This window comes from Sparus aurata, chromosome 16 (genome assembly GCF_900880675.1).
Source record: "Sparus aurata chromosome 16, fSpaAur1.1, whole genome shotgun sequence".
Taxonomy (NCBI): domain Eukaryota; kingdom Metazoa; phylum Chordata; class Actinopteri; order Spariformes; family Sparidae; genus Sparus; species Sparus aurata.
In genome coordinates, this window is record NC_044202.1 from 1,948,770 (window position 1) to 1,969,186 (window position 20,417).

Genomic DNA, 20,417 nt, shown 5'->3' on the forward strand with positions numbered 1-20,417 from the left:
TTTCCACAGATTGTAAACAAAGGAAACACAGTGCTTTTAAAATAACTTATTTCTATATAAGGCAAAAAGAGTAATCGTCATACAGAAATAAGGACATAATTGAAACAACAGTGGTGGAGACGATGCTACAGCAAAACTGAACACAGACAACAGACAATAGAAATACATTTAAAATGGAAAAGCACAAAAGAGAAAGTGAGCAACTGAGATATAGATTGATACAGTTTCTTTAGCCTTCTTATTGTTTTTGTTAATATATTTCAGCTACTTAAAGGATGGATCCATACTTAAGAAACGGAATCACGTCAAGTAGCCTACAATACAGCACTTTTGAGTAGATTGTACTTTTGGGTGAGCTTTTTCCTTAAAGTTGTAAAATTATATCTACTTGAAATTGGAATCAGCTTGTAAAATAACTATTATTTATGTCTGTAATAGTAGCAACATTTATTTGACCCCAAAGGTTGCTTTGAAACCTCTAAAGTCCTAATAAAACTGGGTCCTGAATGAATGTGCGGCCGTTTCACGAAGAATCACGAAATGTCCGACAGCACCTAAAGGCACCATTAAAGGCGCGCGCTCGGACGGCTCCGTGGATCTGTCAGTGCAGGACACCACTCAGGTAGAAGGGCACTGAACGCATCCTGTGGCACAAGAACTGAGCCGTTAGTGGTTTTTTGTGTTTTTTAATTCCACTTTAAAACGCTTTTAATCTCTTCTTAGTTAATAACACCAGCCGTTATAACTTGTTATTGCTTAAAAACGGCCCGGGCTTCACTTCTGAGTAGCGCTCTGCCGTGATGAACCGGTCGGCTAGCTAACGTTAGCCGGGGAGCTAGCGTTCATCATCGGGCTGTTAGGGGGGAAAGTAGCGGAGTCCGTGCTCCTCGTTTCGGCGGTTCGGGGGCGAAGAAACCGGATTAAACATGGAGAGAAGTAGCCGACTAGTAGAAATATTCGACTATCTGCAAGACCCACACCTTGTCGCCCGCTTCCAGAAATTTTGCGGGGTACGCGGGACGTTTTCGAGAACCGTCTCTGCCGCTGCTCCCTCCTGCAGCGGCGGCAGCAGCAGCAGCAAGGAAGCGGACCGGACTCACTCGCACAACAACGGGGCATGCCACCATCCCATCACCGGGGGGAATGAGAGCGAAAGTGCGGCCGTCATCGGAGCTGACGAAGGCGAGTGCAAGCAGACGACAGCAGCTGGTGCTCGGAGGAGGAAACAGGGAGAGGAAACGGAGAATCTACCCCAGAATGGAGCGGTGGTGACCGCAGCGAACGCCGGGGGAGATGCGCTCGGTGCGGGCAGTAACGGTCGCACCGAGCCCGCAGAGAAGGGCGGTGAAGTCCCGGTTAGCAGCACTCTGAAGCCGCTCCGCAAAAACTCTCTAACAGGTGATGCCGGACAGGAGTTCCTGATTGAGAACCGGTTCTTGTTCTACCTGTTCACGTTCGGGACCGAGCTGGGTAACGAGCTCTTCTACATCACCTTCTTCCCCTTCGTTATGTGGAACATGGACGCCTTCGTGGCCCGGAGGCTGATCATGGTGTGGGTCTGGGTCATGTACCTGGGTCAGTGCACGAAGGACGTGATCGGGTGGTCCCGGCCCGCTTCACCTCCTGTGGTCAAAGTGGAGATGTTTTACAACTCGGAGTACAGCATGCCCTCCACACACGCCATGTCGGGCACCGCCATCCCCTTCTCCCTGTTCTTCATGACCTACGGCCGCTGGGAGGTACGTGAACGCACCTCAACTGTCTGTCATAAATGTCCTGATATCTGACTTTCAGCAGGAGCAGAGAAGGAGAAGTTGACATAAGTTACTTCCTTTTCCAGAGGAGGAAGCAGAGAAAGTTCCTGTTTCACACCAGCGTGTGTTTATATATTGAGAAACACTAGAAATTGGTGAAAATCCAAAGAAAACTGCATCCAGAGAGCTGCACATGCTGCTGACCCTTGACCTCCAGACAGGGGCTGTGCAACTGCAAACAGATATCACAACCAAAAGACAACAATCTGATATTTGTCATGATATAATAACAGCTGAATATATTGTTAAATATGCCACAAACTGGTGTATCACAGTATTTTATTGCAGTTTATATGAAGTAATTAATTTTCTCATCATTTCTAAGGAAAGAAGGAAGGAATTTGCTTCATGAATGATTCAGTCTGAATCAAACTTAAAAGGAAGTCTTGAGTCATTTATTAGTCAAACTCCTCCACATATGTTGAATTTTATATTTTCCTGCCGATGAATGCAGAAATGTTGAGTCGCTGACCTCATTACAGGGAATTAGTTTGTTAGTTCACATGATCACAGAGGACAGTCGGCCAAAACCCACTTGGCTTTCACTGCTGTCCTCACGGCTCAGTATCGCTGTGACATTGCCTGATTTGGGGTCATATCTGTGGTCCACTAGTACACACAGCACTTGTTATCATCTGCCCCCCTATCGTCATGATGCAGCAACAGAAGCAACCATGTGCAAAGTGCCAACTCTTGATACAGGATCACTGAGACTTTGCCCTCTGAAGCGTCATTAAAAATTAATGTGCGGTTGGCCCGGTGGATACAGTGACCGGAGCCTGGGCGGCTCTACAGCCGTATGAGCACATTATCTGACTCTTTTACTGCTTGTAAGACAATGAAACCAAGCTCATTGTGGACACAACATGACAGAGAGTCCACAGCCAAGAGACAGTCGTCTCACACTGCTCATACACAACAGAGAAGACAGCTTTTAGGTGGATAAATAATGTAGAAGCCTCGTCGACACAAAGTTCAGAAACATTTTTCAGCTGTGTCACATTTTATTGCAGCTTTTAAATTTTTTTAGTCATCTTTAATAATTAACTGAACATGTAATATAACTTTCGTTGGACCAAACAAGAAATGAAACCATATCAGCTTCACACAGTGTCGCAATATTTTAACCACTGAAAAAGATTATTGATTACCTGCAAAAATAGTTGGCAGATTAATCGATTCTAAAAATATTTTGTGAATCTCGGCTGTTGTGCAACTTGAGCTAAATGTGTATTTGTTACCATGCTAACATGCGTGTTAACATGCAACATGCTAACACCTTTTGGAAGTGAAGGTGGTGACATTGGCGCGTAACATTTAGTAGATCAATCGATTAGTTTTTGCTTTTGTCCAGCAAAAATGTCAAACATTTGTTGGATCCATCTTCTTGAGTTTGATGATTTGTTACTTTTATTTGTCATTTATGAGTAAACGAAGGGTCTTTGGGTTTTGGACAGATTGTCGGACAGAAGAAGCGATTTAAACACGTCACTTTTTTACTTTTTTGACACTTCATAGAATAAAAGATGACTCGATTATTCATGAAAGTATTCTACTATTTGTGGCCCCTTTTAAAGCTCAGCATACAGTTACAGCTTCACACAAACTTTCACTACTTCCTCCACTTTGGTCACTGAGTTTTTCTTGACGTCAGCTCATATTCTACCTCTGGTTTTCCATCATTGTTAAAATATGTCTCATATCGGTGGAATAACATTCCTGCAGGAATTTTGTTTTAACAAGCCGGTCCCTGTTGTTCTTTTCCTCACCTCCCATTCACTCAGGAGGAACAACACTCCATTGTGTCCAGTCTGTAAAAGCCAACACAAAGTCTGCATTGTCCACTTCCATTGTCTCGCTGATCATCCACACAGTGAGGGAGGTGATCAACAAACTGCAGGAAGTCTATTTGATTTTCATAGAAAGGAGAGATGCGAGGAAAAGGCGAATCTCTTAACGCTCTCTAACTATATTTGTCGAGTCTTTCCTCAAGAAAATACCAGTGTTGGCCACATTTAAATTCAATATCTTGAATAAAATAACCTTTTTCACTATTTTCTGACATTTTATTGACAAAACAAAGGTTTTTTTAGCGTGCAATTGAGTATATTCACAGGGGCTAAATGACAAACAGACAGTGTACTTTTTCCTTGCTGATTTGAGGACTCATCTGCAACAATTATCTGCAGTCGCAGGCCTGTAAAGTTGAAGGTCGCTGCACTGATTACCACTTTTTGTCACGCAGAATCTGTTATTGCTGCTGCTGTCATGTTCCCCAAAAATCGCCTGATGTTCAGCAGGCTTAACTTTGCTGTGGGTGGGAAAAAAAGCCCAGAGTTTTTAGAAAGAGAAACGCGTGGGATCTTAGTATTGTGTTGCCTGAATCACAGCGGGCGAGCGAAGAGGTGGGATTGATTTACGACACTCTGCCTCCCCATCTGTCTGCCAGAGGAGGAGATAAGAGGGCCGACCCCCTGACCTTCGAGTGTGGGACTCTGCGATAAGATTGATTCGGTGTCTGGAGCTCTCTCCAGCGTCCTCGAGGTGTCAACAGGTCTTTCTCTTCTCTCCGACCTGAGTTTGAAAACATTTAAAAGAGTAGAAAATAGTGTAGAAAAGCGGGAGAGTGTCTGTTCTTTACATTCACAAGCAAAACAATCTCTATTCAAGGTCTCAGGGTACAAACTGCTGACGTATTCATGTGGGACAGCAGATAAGACTCTCACTTTATGAACCTGATGCACTCATGTTTATTTAGGTAATCAAAGATATCCTTATTAATCTTATCTTGCATTACGTTATCTTAGCATTTGGTCCGACTAAAATTCTTTAGCCAGTTAATAGATATAAAAAAAAAAAACAACCAAGGCTGTGAGATGACTTTGAAAACTGTTGAATGGAAATGTTTAATGTCTGGCCGTCCTGTTCGGTCTGATCTGCCGTCGTCGTGATCTCATCTTCCTAAAAGGTTGACTTCCTCTGTTAATCCGTGGCTGTTCTGCTGCCTCGGACGACTTGTCTGAGCAGAGCTGGAGTGTTTGGATTTGGAGGAGTCGCAGTCAGCCAGACTGTCCTCCTCCTCCCATCACACCACCGCCCTCATCTCCACCTCAGACAGTAACCAGAGCCAGATGTGTCTCTGTGGAAGATACTGGGGAGAATCGAATAAGGGAAAGGACGAGGGTCAAAACGGAAAAAAAGAGCAGTTTGAGGAGTGGAAAGTAGAGAAGAGATTAGACTCGATAGATGAGAGGAGATTAGACAAGACGAGACTCGAGGGCAAGCGATGAAGAAAGCAAAGAGGAGGGACGAGGTTAGAGGCAAGGAGAGAGGAGGAGATTAATACAGAAGAGTGATGAAGAGGACGAAGGATGAAAGAGGAGAAAACAGACTCCAGGCAAAGAGGGCTGGAGGAGGAGAGTGATGGAGAGATTAGAGGGGAGAGAAAGACGTAAAGGAAATCCAAGAGTTTCAGAGCTGCTCGAGTGAAAAATACGAGCGTGTTTTTATCAGATTGTGGGACATAAATTCTCATTATGTGGTCCGGTCGAGTCAGAACAGAAAACATTATGGTAAACAGGCTTTGTGTGAGACTTCCTCTCCCTGAGCGGGACCGTTACGTGGGAACAGTTCAGCTTTTCCTGCGAACGTGAATGAATTTAACTGTATAGCATTTCCTCCATGTGCAACCCTGAGTTTTACATTGTGTTTTCATACAACGTGCAAATATATATCGACCTAAATCCTCTTCTGTTGCATTCAGGAGAAGGAAAGTTTCAGAGTTTCTGAAGAGTTGTATGACAAAGAGGGGCTGTAAACAGGAAACAGCAGCCACTCCATTCAATTATTAGATATAAATTCAAATGTATTGCCCATTTTTCTCTTGTTGACTTTGAAAGCTGCAAATGTATGAAGTAGCAGCTGCCAAATTAAACATGGTAACAGTGATTTAAAGTAGCTAGATAAGTTTCCTGTGTTTTCTTGTGGTATTATCAGTTTACAGCAAAATAAAAATATTCACAAGTTTGGTTTGAAACCCACAAACCCGGCTAGCTTACATGTTGGCAGTGTTGAAAGTCAAACACACACCCTGACTGCGAGCCGTGTGGTTTGGTTGTGTGTATGCGTGTACAGTGTGTGTACAGTATGTGCAGTATACGTCACTTGAGGAAACAAACCCTCGACTGAGTCAATGAGCAGTGTGCAGAGAACCACAGACCACACAAAAAAAAACACCACGTCCATAAACCTTTGCATGAGGCGACGGCCGCTTCACCGCCGCGGTCAGTGGCGTGAAGCCAGAGCGAGCAGGCAAACGTGGCCATGAGACTTGATGACACGAGCTCTGTTTGCTCACGGACAGAGGATACTGTTGGAACAACATCTCCACAGATGGTTTCCTCAGTCCTCCCTCTCTGCTCTCTCCTCAGATTTGATGCTAGTCAAACACAGTGTCAGTCTGAGCATGTTGGGCGGCTGCGTCTGAGCTAATCCACACACAGAAAGCAACTGTTTCTCAACCAAACCTCCCTCAGCGCTGACCTCATTTTTGAAAGAGCCCTCAGTCTATAATTGACACTTTGAAGTGCAGCCTGGTGGTTTGGGAAACACCTGTAGGAGCGGCTGACAGGAGCAGTCTGACTGAAGTGTCGACCAGAACCAGACAGACGCACAATGACGCAGCAGCTTCTGATCAGCTGTTGTGTCTTGTCCTTCTTGAGTAAGACATCTTTGTCTGCTGAATTATTGTGGAGAATGATATCTGTCATTGTCATATCCCATCTGCTGCTGAAAATGAGTCCTAAGTTCTTAAAATCTTGGTTTCTTTCATCCATCTATGACAGCAAACTGAATATATTTGTGTTGTAGACAAAAGGAAACATTTGGGGACGTCATGTTGGACTTTGGGAAACTCTGATCAACAGTTTCCATCGTTTTTTGACTTCTTTTAGACCAAACGACAGATAAATAAACAAAGATGATAATCCTTAGTCGCAGCCCTTCTAGACATCAGGGCGTTATATTAAAAGATGCAGTTAGATTTGTATGTATTTTCAAGTAAAACACGTAAATGATGTTTATTTACATTTTCATAAAGTACGAGCTGTGAAGTCGACACGTCTTTGGATAAACGCAGGCAAATTCAGCTGCGGTTACTTCACTGACCTTACCAACAGCTAGTTTGGCAGATAAGCAGTCATTGTTTGGAACAAAGGTTATCTCTGTGTTACAGAAAATACATTAGTCCAGTAAAACACTAAAAGGCTGGAGTTCAGCCATCGTTGGCACAAAGCAGCCGCCTATCTTTTCATCCATCAGGGTGTGAAACGGCCTGTATTAATAGTTGTTATGTCTTCTTTCAGTTGGCTGCAGGTTTTAATTCATCACCTTGAAACGCAGACTTCAGGAGGAAATCTGACATTATTGCAGCAACTTTTCAACAAAGCAGATAACGTGTAGATAAACGTTACAGGCTGGTGGACTCTCTACAAGGACAGCAGGTTCATAAACATTTTAAGACTATGATCTGAACTAAAAATCTGTTTTCCGAGAAGATATTTCTCATACATGCATCGTAAAACCTTCTATTATCACCTCTAGTTGTACGATAACATGTCCTTGTGCAAGATAGTGACACGAGCCCACTCCCAACATATTGTAGGTGTTAAAGTCTTCAGTTTTCAGTTGAATCACTGATGTGAGGCCGCACCGTGAAACAATCCTCATTTCTGTTTTAATTAGCATCAGCACCATCAAACAGCTCTGATGAGTCATCCCTCCCTGAAGGCTGCAGTCGCTGTGTTTTTGTGGGATTTTTCTGATGTGTGAGAGAAAATCTGAGCTATCTCAACAACGGGAGCCGCAGCGAACAGAACAAAAGGCTTTCAGCAAGTGTGCAAACCTCAGCAGCTTTCATCCCTCATCTCTGTCTCTCGGCTCGACTGTCACTCATTTTCTTTTTCTTTCATTCTTTAGATCCGTCTGTCTGCGTTCACACCACAGACCTGCATGTTTGAATCTGAATTGCTGCTTTATTTAGAGCGTAAACTATTACGTAGTAAATCAAGTCAGCTGAAGGAAAATTGCTGTGTTGTTAGGCGACATTTATGTGTTTTTTCAACGTTAAAATCCAAGTGTGTCTTTGTTTCAGGCTTCGGTTTTATGTGATAATAGACTGAATATCTCTGTGGTGACCTCTGCACACGTGTCAGTCACAGCTGCATACAGTGCAGAGATTCCTCACCAGAGTCTCCAGGCAGGATTGAAATAAATTGAACTTTGACCCTGGCTACTTTCTCTGACCTCCATGATGAAGGTCTATGGAGACATTGAACGAGCTGAATTCACTGTTGTCTGATTTCCCGACGTTTTCTGACTCAACTCTTCAATCCTTCAGGAGCTTTAGAGAGAGGACAAGACAATAAGGTTCAAGATTATTATTATCTCAATTGACAAGAGCTGCAACGATCGATTAGACAACTGACCGAGTCGTTTGAATCCTTTTCAGTGAAAACACTCATTAGTTTTCTGTCCAGTTTAAGTTTTATTTAAAAAAAATCTAGAAGCATGTTACTGATGCGATCATTTATGTGATCCTCTATTAGTCTTTAGCTCATCTTCTTCTGCTGCGTCAGACGTTTTTCTGTCTTCTGGTATAAAAGTGAACATACTTCTAAATTGCATTTTGTGGGTTTGGTCTCCATATGGTTTTCTTTACTTCGCTCGTTCCTGCTGACGTCTCTGGATCAGATTTTTAGCCATGTGTTTATGTGACCCAGATCAGAACTGCAGAACCCCGACCCAGCGCAGCTTTCTGCAGTTTAGAAAACAAATAATCAGAGTCACGCGGAGGGAGAAAGAATCTGACTTTGGACACTTTGAGCTGCAGTGTGAACGCAGCCTTTCTTCTCTCCGGCTACATCTGATAAAGAAACAGCAGAATCACTGAAATATTTATGAGGTCCGTTGAGCCAGAACACATCGGCAGATAATCACCTCCACTACATCGCTGCAGCATTTTATCTGGGCCTTTAACAAACTGTACATTGAGCATATTGACTCCAGTACACACAATCACTTTATTATCCTTTTGTTATCTGCTCAGAACAATAAACATGCAGGTTTTATGTATTTATGCTTCGATACAGAGACTTGTTATCAGATCAGATACAATATGTATTGCATAGTCTGAAGCGTGAGAGCAGATAAAAGATAAGTCGACTTTATATGCATTAAGATGAACGCGGCTTTAATATTGTGTAATCATTTGAACTCTGTAAACTCTCTCGTGCGTTCAGAGTAACTCACCAAAACACTCGTTGAGAGGTGGAACGTGTGTCAAAGCTGATTTACTTAAAAGTTTGTGACCTGCTTGGTTTCGTCTTTGTGTTGTCGTCGCTATCAAGTAATAACCTCAAACTTTTAATGGTCACAACTTCTGAAACATGAACATTAATTTGCCTCTTTCTGTCGTATATCATCACATTTTATTCAATAACTTTTGTCAAATAAAAATAAATCAGAAAGCTAATTTAACAGCTCCAATAACCATGTGTTTATGATGAAATGGCCAATATTTTATAAAGCTATTTGTTATTAAAAAGGAATTGAAGCATCAATCTGTATTCCAGGTACTTCTGTTTCACCTGTAATCATTGAGAAGCATTCAAACCTGTGAAGCTGTGTTGAAAAGTCTCCTCTCACCTCCACAGTACCCGTTCTCCCTGGGCTTCAGCATCGCGCTCTGCTGGTGTCTGGTGGTCTGTGTTAGCCGGATCTACATGGGGATGCACTCGGTCCTGGTAAGTCCACACACACACACACACACACACACACACACACACACACACACACACACACACACACTGAGTTGCGAGCCTCGCCACCTGCAGTGTCCGTTTGGCGCCGTCAGCAGTTTGAACGTGATAGCTGATTTGTGGGAAACTGAATCCGACCGGCAGTCACCTCGACTCCATTACTGGGCTGGCGTCAGGTTCAGGTGTCAACCGGTGTAACTGTAGAAGTACAACACACAGAGCAGAGACACAAACTTACAGCACAAAACATCTGAGAAAACAGTGAAGATGTTGATGTTTCCTAAGCTTGGGTCAGTACTGGTTATTATGAATATAGAACAGGCGTGTGACTCTTGTTCTTCGCTGGACGTGATTCTTTATTTTAATTTATCCCAGTGTTATTTCTCACCTGACCGGCCCTCCAGAGATCAGAGAGAGAGCAGCTGCACTTATATTGTATTCTTTGCACCACAGTTAAACGTTTTAATTTAATATTATTTTGTTATTTCATAGTGTTGTATGTGTTGCTGCAGACTGCAGAGGCAGAAGTGAAGAAATGGTCTATTGTGTTATTTGGGCGGGACAGTGTTGGGAGATTGCAGTTTGATATGGTGAAAACAAAGTAAGAATCGTGGCGTGACGCTTTAAAATGTCCTAAACTGTGGTGTTGGTTGTGTTATTTGTTTGGTGTGATTAGCTGGCAGGGTGTGAAACAGGAAACCTGTGCAGCCATTGATTTTAGGCAGGAGGTGGAATCTGAACTTAAGCCACCAAACAATAGTTTTTCCTGCTTTAGAAATTTGGAGAAAACAACATAAGTCCACCAACATCTGCTGCCAGGTGTCTGCAGGACTGTTATTACACCGAAATCACTGCAGAGTTTCATTTTTGTTCCCTCGCATCGTTTCTTATATACACAGAAGTGATGAAGGATTCGATTTCTAGTTTAATTAAAATAGAAGGAACTGTTTTCTGCAGATGTTCCACACAGTAAATCTAGACCATGCATCATATCTTCAACATGTTTAGGCCTGTGTCAGTCTGCAGATGTGAAAGGTTGAAACAATAACAGGAGGCAGCATCTCACAATTCCTCCCGGAGAAGCATTGAGACACATTCATGCCTGCAAAAACCTGCTCGGGCTCCTTTTATGTGCGGCTGTCACGTCAGCAGGCTGTTTTGCCGACAGCAGGGTTTGGTTGGATGAGATCGCTGCTGCACAATACAGGTACAGTCATGAAAAACATCATCCGGCACCACCAGGTCCGGTGGGTGTGGTTGCTCCTGTTGCCCTGCGGCATTACAGTAAGTCTGGGCTGTGAGTGACAATAGAAGAGGTTACTGATAGCTGCTTTTCTTATCGTGTTGTCAGGTGTTGTGATGTCTGCAACAGACACACCTGTATTGTTATTAATGCTTTGTGTTTCTGATAGGAGGTTATGTTTTCACCTGTTAGCTGGTTGGTTTGTCGCTTTGCCAGCAGGATTACACAAAAACTAACCATCGAATTTCCATGAAACTTTGATGGAGGTTGTGACGTGATTTGATATCTACCATTCTAACATTGGATTAACACAAATATTAATCTAATACACCATGTTGCCTAATTCCACAGACATCGAGCCCCAGATGTTAAAGACTCAGACAGATTATTTTGGCTCATAAAGATCATAAAAAATCTTCCAGATGTGCGTCTGTGGGTCCATCTGTCCACGCGGCCGTCACATTAACCCTCGTTTGGGGTAATTTCCTTCACTGGTAAATGATGTCACTGTTGATTGTGCTGTCTGTCGCCTCGGCAACGGTCAGAGCTGTGTCAGAGGGACTGACGGATGATGTGGGACCGGCAGACATTACAGTACGCTGCCCGTCCTCCCACACAAAGTCTTAGAAGGTAACTCCACATCAGAGACTCTCTTGAAGGGCTTTCTGTGGCTGCCCGCGGGCGCTGAAGACCACGCGCACATCTGCCGGCTCATATCTCACCACCACTGTAGGAAAATATCCCTGTTTTCTCCTCCTGATAAACGAGGCCTGACCTAGAAAAAAGTACTCAAGACGATTAATTCATCTAGTTAATTAGATTCACAATTCACAGAGCAGAGCTGAGTCATCCTGGAGAGCTCAGCAACAACCTGCGGCACGCCTCATTTGTCCTGGCAGCTCACCAGCTTCACGTTCGACCCGGCACCAACAATCCCACAACTGTCAGACATGTGACACCCTCAGCTCATTTGCCTGAGAGGAAGCTTGTTACTGTGATTAGGATTTTGACAGTGAGACGGCATTTAAATGAGTCTTATCCCAATAACTAACATTAAAGAGTAAACATTTACACAGCAGGTGCACCGCAAGTTTTAGAAGAAATAACAAACTTTGAAATTAAAGGCAACTAGACAAGTAAACCTGTCTGAACCACACAAAGTGTGACACCTCCTGAGCTGCAGAGGTTCAGCTGCAGACGTATCTTTGCGTCCTCTCTGCAGCAGAGGATGCAGCTCCGTCCAGCGACTAAAAATAAAACACACATCAGTGCATTGTTTGTCTGTTTACAGTGAGGAAGCATTAAACCACCTTTCCTTCCTGCAAAGTACTTTTACTATTTATTCCTGTTACAGTTTGTCCTCTACACATCTGCCTCTCTCCTCTTCCTCCTCCTCCTCTTCCTTCTCTGGTTCCTGGATAAAAACCATCCTGTTGCTTTTCATTCTGGTCATTTTTCCTCACATTCAACCTCACGAGGATGTAAATACTGTCTGTAACTGTAGCAACCGTTTCATTTCAGCTCAGGCCTGTCAGTTTGTCTGTAAGATCTAAATAATCCCTTTCATAAACTGTCCCTTTCAGTAAGCTCAAAGAAACCAGATTTTTCCACATGCCTGTAATCTGTGTCTGATTCTTTCACTGCGTCCCTGAAACTATGTCGTACGTGTCATGGGTAAAGTATTCAAACCAAAAATGCTGTCTACTTGCTTCATTACATCAACTAGGAAAAATCCTGATGTCTGATCCATGCTGTCCATCGAAGCCTTGTGATTCAGGCATATTTAGGATGGAGCAGTCGGTTACAGCTCGGCCTTATTGATTTCAAAGCTTTCCGGCTGCACTGTAACACATTTCTGACCGACTACTTTCTTACTGCTTCATCTCAAAACACTGCAGTTTAATGCTGGAGTACAAAGAAGTGAAGTAGCTCATCTCCATCTGCTCCACGGTCAGACTGTGTGTCGACTGCTGTGTTTCAGGGAGTGGAGCTTGAACACATGGTGCGCCATTATCGGTCTGTTCAGCTCTGCGGGCCCGCCGGGTTCTCTGTGTGTTCTGGAAATCATCACGCCCAATAAAACAACTTCCTCCTCCTCTGTTGTGCAGGAAGAGCTCGGAGACAAGAAGCTGTTCTGCTACTGATGATGTTGTTGACATCTGTTAACCTTTAAAGACTGCTCCCCGAGCACTTTCACACAGTCTCTGTTGGTTTAAGTCCAAAACAAGAAGAGAATCTGAACCGTTCTGATGTGTTTGTTTGGTGAACGGCGGATTAGAGCTTCTCGTTATCCAACTAAATATGTGTTTGGGTAGAAAGTGAAGCAGATTTTAGTTGTGTAACTTTTCAGATGTTAACTGGAAGCTTGTTAGCAACATACGTCTGTTTGTGGGAGTGTATAGTCTTCCTTTTTCCCTACGGTCTCTTCAATTTTCCTCTCATCTCTGTTGACATCTCTTTCCGTTGACCTTGCATCCAATCTAACCGCCCGTAAGACTCTTGTTTAGTGTGGACACACAGTGAAGGTAGAGGTAGTCAGAAAACCCTCTGAGGCTAATTTGTAAGATGTCCAGTGAAAATTATTACATTTAAGCATAATTTGAGTTGTATTAATGGTGGAGTGTTTGCAGAGAACGATGGCTGATCGGTGGTGCTGTATGTTCAGTGTTTTAAACTCAGTAAACACAGATAATATTCGACCGAAGTTCCTCACATTTTTCCGGGATGTTGAACTCTTCCAGGACCCGTGAAGTACTCGTCTCCAGGGAGAATAGATCATTCACTCGCTGTCCAAGCGTCCACAACTGCTCTCAGTTGAGCAGTGTTTTAATGGACACTGATAGCAGGAACCATTAAGTCATTAAGGCTTCCAGTTGGACCGCAGGCTGGCTGAACACACAGTCTTATTACTGCTGTACTCCACAGACACGATATCCTCTCATTTATTTTCATGATAAGGCACTTAAGATAAAGCTTGTACCCAGTAACATGTACATGTTGTTCCTCAGGGCTCCACGCCAGCCGCTTGTCCTCTTTCTGGACATTTTTACATCAGACAGCTGATTGTTCGGAGCTCCCTCTAGTTGTGTCAGTGGAGGAGAAAATTACAGACAGCTTAAAGCTTTCAGTGTGTGTCATTGAGAGAGAGGGCTGATAAAAGTTTACAGCGGCAGCACGGAGCTGATAAATCAAAGGTTTCCTGTTGGTTATCTTTCTGCTGAGTCACCTGTCAGTGGTTGGACAGTAAAATGTGTCCTTGCAGTCGAGCGTGTGGCCGGGACACGAGTCCGCTGCCAACATGTGACGCAAACACACCGTCTCTGGTACGTTTAGGTTAATGACTGACTGTGAGAGCAGGGCCTCTGTGGACCACAACATGTATTTAAGCAGCCAGATAGATATTTAAACTGTAACAGGACCTTGGTTTGCCTTCAGCGAGGTCGTCCAAGTGGGATAACCTGCCGGCTGAAATGTTCCGGCGCTTGGCTGGCGGACACAGACGGGTGTGAATTTACAGTAACACTCATTGATTTCTCTTCCAGGGAAAGTGAACACTGATAACACTCGTCTGAAGGAAAGTAAATACTGGACACACCCAAGTCGGTCTAAAGAGGGACTATTAACTCCTGATTCACACCCTCCAGCCACCGTGCAGTCTGTGCAGCACACATACGCACTTTGAACAAATGTAGATAAACATAAAAATGGCAAAGACATGAAGTTAACTTAGCAGAAATGTAGCTGGAGCTGCAACTAACAATCAGTTCATCCGCAGCTTTTTTAACTTTTTAGTCTATAAATACTAAAAAACTTTGTCTGACCAACAGTGCAAAACTCAAATGCTCTTCATTTACTTTATTTAAGAAGCTGGAACCAGCAAATGTTTGACAGAAACTGAAAGGCTTCACTGATTATCAAAGAAGTTGCAGATTCATTTTCTTAAGATCGATTCGTCATTACAGCTGTAAATTCGACCCTTCGGTCCTTTAAACTAATAAAGGAAACCTAATATTCATGTCGGTAAATCAAGAGACAGTGACACACACTCTGTATTCACCAGTCTGACATGTTCTCCTCCATTTCTGCTCCTTTTTTCTCTCATTGATGATCTAAAAACTTTTTTGTGTGACCTGATGCATTTCATTAATTCCAGGTCGTCTCTAAAAGGGGTTAAGATGGTTTTTGTTCTCTGAATCGTCAGGTCACGAGTTCTTCGTCAGCCTCGTGGTGAATTCGGGGAAATATGATGTGGAGGTTAAATGTTGTCATCCAGTAAATCTGCAGCAGGAAGACAAACTGTCAGTTTGCCGCTCGGTCGATAACTAATGACCTCTGTGTTTAAAGTTCACTGCCATGTTGAGCTCGCTTATTTCCCGTTTCCTGTCAGCGGTCAACTTCCTGTATCCATCAGCAGAAATGTACCAATAAATTTCTCCTTATCGAAAGTTATCTGATAACGATGGAGTGCATAAATAAATTCAACTGATTCAACAGTAAACAGCAAAAGAGAGATATTCAGCTCGTCACACAGTTCTGCTTCTCTAATCTGTCCAGAGTGAACCCTCCTCCCAGACAAACCAATAGAGGATCTCTGAAAAACAAAGATAAACACTTAACCTCTTTGTTGAGCTTCAAATATTCAGAATCGATATGTTCAGTATCTGTCTGTGTTGTCAGATAAAAACACACTAACCTTCTGTTCCTCTGTTGGTTTCCCCTCCAGGACGTGATCGCCGGCGTCCTCTACAGCAGCCTGATCCTGCTCTTCTTCCTGCCGGCGCTGGACCTGATCGACGGCTTCAACCTGACGTGCCGCTACGCCCCGCTCATCATCATCTCGCTCCACCTGGGCCTGGGCCTCTTCTCCTTCACCCTGGACACCTGGAGCACCTCTCGGGGAGACACCGCTCAGATTCTGGGCACGGGCGCCGGCGTGGCCCTTGCCTCCCACGTCAACCACCTTCTGGGCCTGATGCCCGACCCGACGCCGGAGCAGCTCCCCTTCACCGCGCCGACCCTCAGCGCCGGACTGGTGGGCATGGCCATGCTGCGGCTCGTCATAGGCGTGGTGGTGCTGATGACCACGCGGGCCGTGATGAAGGCCGTCACCATCCCGCTGGTGTGCCGGGTCACCGGGGTGCCCTGCGACGACGTGAGGAAGGCCCGGCAGCACATGGAGGTGGAGCTGCCCTACCGCTACATCGTGTACGGGGTGGTGGGCTTCAGCGTGCTCTTCCTGGTCCCGTTCCTTTTCAGCTGCCTGCAGATCTCCTGATTGGATGTTAGTTCACCACCTGATCGGATCTTCACCGGGACCTCTTTCTTCAGTCCTCTGGGTCGGGACTGAAGGGGCCTAAAGCCGAAACACTGATCTGAGCTGACGTGTGATCAGTTTTTTGGCTCAGGTTGTTTTCAGGAAGTGTTCGACTGTCCTGACGACCTCGACTGTTATCAGTTCTACCTGTGGCGACCCGTACCTGTTCTGTTCTTTAGTTTTATTTAAAATCAAATGAGACGGCTCCTGATTCGGGACACACCGAGCCGCTCCTCCTCCATCAGCTTCATTCATTAGAGAGCAGAAAGCTTCCTAACTGTGGCCTCTCAGACACTGAATATGCCACTGATTGCTACTGATAGATGACCAGTGTCTTTTTTATTATTATCATTATTATTAAGAGTTCAGACAAAGAACCACAAACTCGTCAGAGAGTTACTGGACTGCTGTGGACGAGTTCTCGACATAGTTTTTGATGAAGAGCTGCAACTAAAAGTTATTTTGATCCTTCTAATTACCGAGTTAGTTGTCAGAAAATGTCCTCAACTGTCTTGTTTTGTTCACAACCCAAAGGAGAGGAAAGAACAAGAAAATATTCACATTTAAGAAGCTGGAATCAGAGAAATTTTAACTTCTTTCCAACGAAATTACTCAAACTAAATTAATTTGATAGTTGACAACTAACCGATTAATCGTTGCGGCTCGAAACAAAACTCAAAAATACTCAGTGACAGTGATAGAAAACGGAGAGAGATGGTAAATCCTCACATTCGAGAGTCCTGACCTGAGAATTTGTGTAGTTTGGTTGCAGAGTCTGAACTTTGTGTGGTTCTTTGTCAGGAAGCTTCTTAATAATATCTGATCTTCCTCTTGTGTGTCTCAACTCTCAAAGCAATAAGATCCTTCTGATTTTATACTTTCTTATTCTTCTATCAGAGTTTATACTAGCGGAGAAAAAGGTTTCTCTTCGGCCTGTCGAGTGGACTCGTCTTCGAGGTGTTTTGATCGCTCGTGCACAGTCTCTTCCTATAAAGGGCTCTTCCACTCTGTCTCCATTCAGACAATTTATCGTCTCTTCTCTGCGGAGGTTGAGTCTTTTTCCTGTGACGAAGCCACGACCGGCACATACTGTACGATTCAGGAGGAAGCGTCACTTCGTCTGGGAAATGTACAGAGAGTTTTTTTATTGGTAGGAATTTGTCCACTTGGCTCAGCATTTCTTTTCTAACACTGTAAACTGACTTCCTGTTAGGGATGCTCTCGATGGCACGCAGCCACTTCCTGTTCAGTTTGATGCGCTCGTGTCAGGAGGGCGGAGGAGGTGGAGAAAACGCTGCTCTCAGGAGGGAAGACGCGTGGAGCGCTGACAGCTGAGAGAACAGAGGAGGTCAGGACGAGGAAGGGACGACGAGTGAACAGATGAGTTTAAAACAAAAGAGTTACGTAGAGAAACAGACGAAGCAGTACGGTGTCACATCACAAAAAACACTGAGAGCAAGATGTAAGAAACTCTGTAGATTCACAGCTACATCTGTGTGTACGTCGTGTGTATTCTGAGTTGGGTTTCACATCGACACGCTTCATTTTCTCTCCCTCTCAATTATTCATATTCGGTTGCAGAAATTCATTGAATAAAATGTGACACGATCACAAACTCAAACATCATTAGTTCAGATTAGATTTAAACATAATGTGGCTTCTGTGTCGACACTACACGACACTCTCGATCATTTCTGACATTTATCGATGGTGATCACTGGTGCAGCCACATGTGATGAATTAATAATAGGTGAATTATAAAAAGCCACAGCTGAATGTCATGCAGCATGATCGGCCTCTTCTTCGCTGTTCTTATTCCTGAAAACATGTTAGTAAAGGTGCATTTACATCAAGAATGTAAAGTCATATTTCTGCCATTTTTAGTGGTGAATCTGCTCTGAGTTTATTCATCTCGCCTGCAGAAATGTTAAATATTGTGACTATAAATGGAGCGATAGTATTCAGCAATATTCTACCTACAAGTCTGTGATTCAGCTGATGATATGAAGGCAGTTAATTCAGGACACTGGAGACTTAATATGTGATCACAGAACAAGACTTCAGTTACAGTTTAAGAATAAAGAAAACAGACTCGTCAGCCTCCACGTGGACTTTGACTCCAGCTTCTTCTCCTCCTGTCGCCCTCCACAGACCACTAAGTCTTTCTTTCTTTCTTTCTTTCTTTATAAAATGAAATACATTTATGACAAACTGAGTTGAATTTCAGAGGTGAATCACCAGGTGTTAGTTAGTTAATAACTACGGACCCCTGAGTGCCCCTCCAGCAGAAACACCGGTGATGCGTTCACTGTCTGACACATTTCACTGTCCTGTGTTTGGACTGAACTCTCGAGGCAATAACGACTGAACATGTGGACCGAAGCTTGATGTTTGATTCACACATTCCTCCTGCAGCAGATTGTGGGTGAAGTGCCTTGCTCGAGGGCAGTTTCAGGTGCTGCTGCCCTCTGCTGGGGACCTTTCACCTGTCAGAGCTGAAGACCAACAGAGTCCAGAGACAAACAGACATTTCAGAGTCTTAATGAGCCTCAGTGAAGGCAGCAGGAGTCACAGCTGAGCGGCTGCACGGTGTTGTTGTACGGTACTGTTCTGATTTGAATGCACTGTTCCCAGAATGCACTGCTTCCACCCGAGCCTGGAAGAAAATCTAAAGGAAACAATTTAATGCGATTTTTACCCAGATTTTGAACCACTGCTGGCTCCTTTCACTTCCTGTGGCCTTGCCTCGTGCACCAACATATTTCTGTGTGTTGAAGCGTTTTATTGTCTCACTGTGGTTTCCTGAAACAGGAAGTTTGTCTCCGTTTGCTTTTTTTTTTGGTTTCGGCTAATCAACAAAACAACTTGTGTTCATCCTGTGGTGGGATGAGGTTTGTCTCAACAGTCGCTGCTGTTTCAATAACTTCAAGAAATAAAACACAACTCCATCAGTTCATGCTGAAACGTCTCTCTATGTCTGCAGAGTCAAAACAAACCCTTCAACGTCTGTTCATGTGACACGACGAGTAGTTCCATGTTAGATAAGTGAGGTTCAGCAGTGATGAATCAGAATGGAGCTGTGAGTGTTTGAACACGTGTCATGTTTGGTATTTATGTCCCGGCGGCTGCAGAAGTTTCCTCTGCAGATGGAGGAACGATCGAGGAAACGAGATGATAAATGAGATTAAACCGAACTTCCCGACACTGATTATTATAATCGTTTCCATTGTGAGGCTCCAACAGACCAACACAAGTTCAATACTGTGTGTGTGTGTGTGTGTGCGTGCGTGCGTGTGTGTGTGTGTGTGTGCACGCGCGCGCACGCGTGTGTGTGACTGAAATGAGTGTTTGATGAATGGAGGATCTGTGGTAACGACAGCAGAGCCGGCCCGGCCCTCACATGGACTGGAATTTATTTATTACAATTTATTTCACTTATTTAAATTCATTTCATTTGACAAACAACTCGAGAGAAAACAAAAAAGGCAACAATGTGAAAATAACATTATAAAACTTGTTGATTTTGTTGTTTGTGATCCAGGAAATCCCTAAATTCATGTGTTCTAATCCCACATGTTTTTATTTGTCAGTCAGCCACCGATTCTGTTTAATCCTAAACTTTATTTGTTTAAATCTAAAAGTGTATTTGGCGTTATCTTTTCCTTTTGTTGGTTTCTTGGAAAAACAAATAGTTGACATAAACCCGAGGATTACAATCCTGAATTGTATTTGTTATGATACTATTTTTAAAATGTTATTTGTTAGAATGTGTTTTAAAACAGAACATTATTTGCTTTAATCCCCAAATGTTCTGATGTTCTCTGCATTATTTTTATTCTGTAGAATCCCCCAAAAATCTGATATAATCCCAAGAATTTTCTGTTTTAATCCGACATGATAAAATCCTAAAACGTGTTCTCACACTCCTGAATTATTTCCACCTTTTTTTAATAATATGACCAAATGTTATGATGACTCTGCTCAGGAAAACGCAGACATGTTTGTGCCCAGATGTTGCCTCAGCTGTTGAACAACATCAAGAAGTTTATTAGTAAAAGTTTAAATGATGTTTTTTGTGTTTCACTGAACACAGGAGCCTTCATGAAGCTCTCAGCTCCTCGGGGTCCGAGGGCCCGGCTCTGGTTGTCGTTTCTACTGAGATTCTCTTTTGCTTTCTTTTCTATAAAAGACTTTTTATATCCGAACTCTTTCTTACGTTGACCAAATGT

At 43.5% G+C, this 20,417-nt stretch overlaps 1 protein-coding gene across 1 annotated transcript; it reads left to right on the forward strand.

Annotated features, from left to right (window-relative positions):
* Positions 1-576: 576 nt before the first annotated feature.
* Positions 577-19,152, forward strand: sgpp1b (sphingosine-1-phosphate phosphatase 1b). Its single transcript, XM_030391643.1, has 3 exons — positions 577-1,739; positions 9,527-9,616; positions 15,598-19,152. Exons 1-3 carry the CDS (start codon positions 927-929, stop codon positions 16,147-16,149), a joined length of 1,455 nt encoding a protein of 484 aa, XP_030247503.1. The 5' UTR covers positions 577-926; the 3' UTR covers positions 16,150-19,152.
* The last annotated feature ends 1,265 nt before the right edge of the window (positions 19,153-20,417 follow it).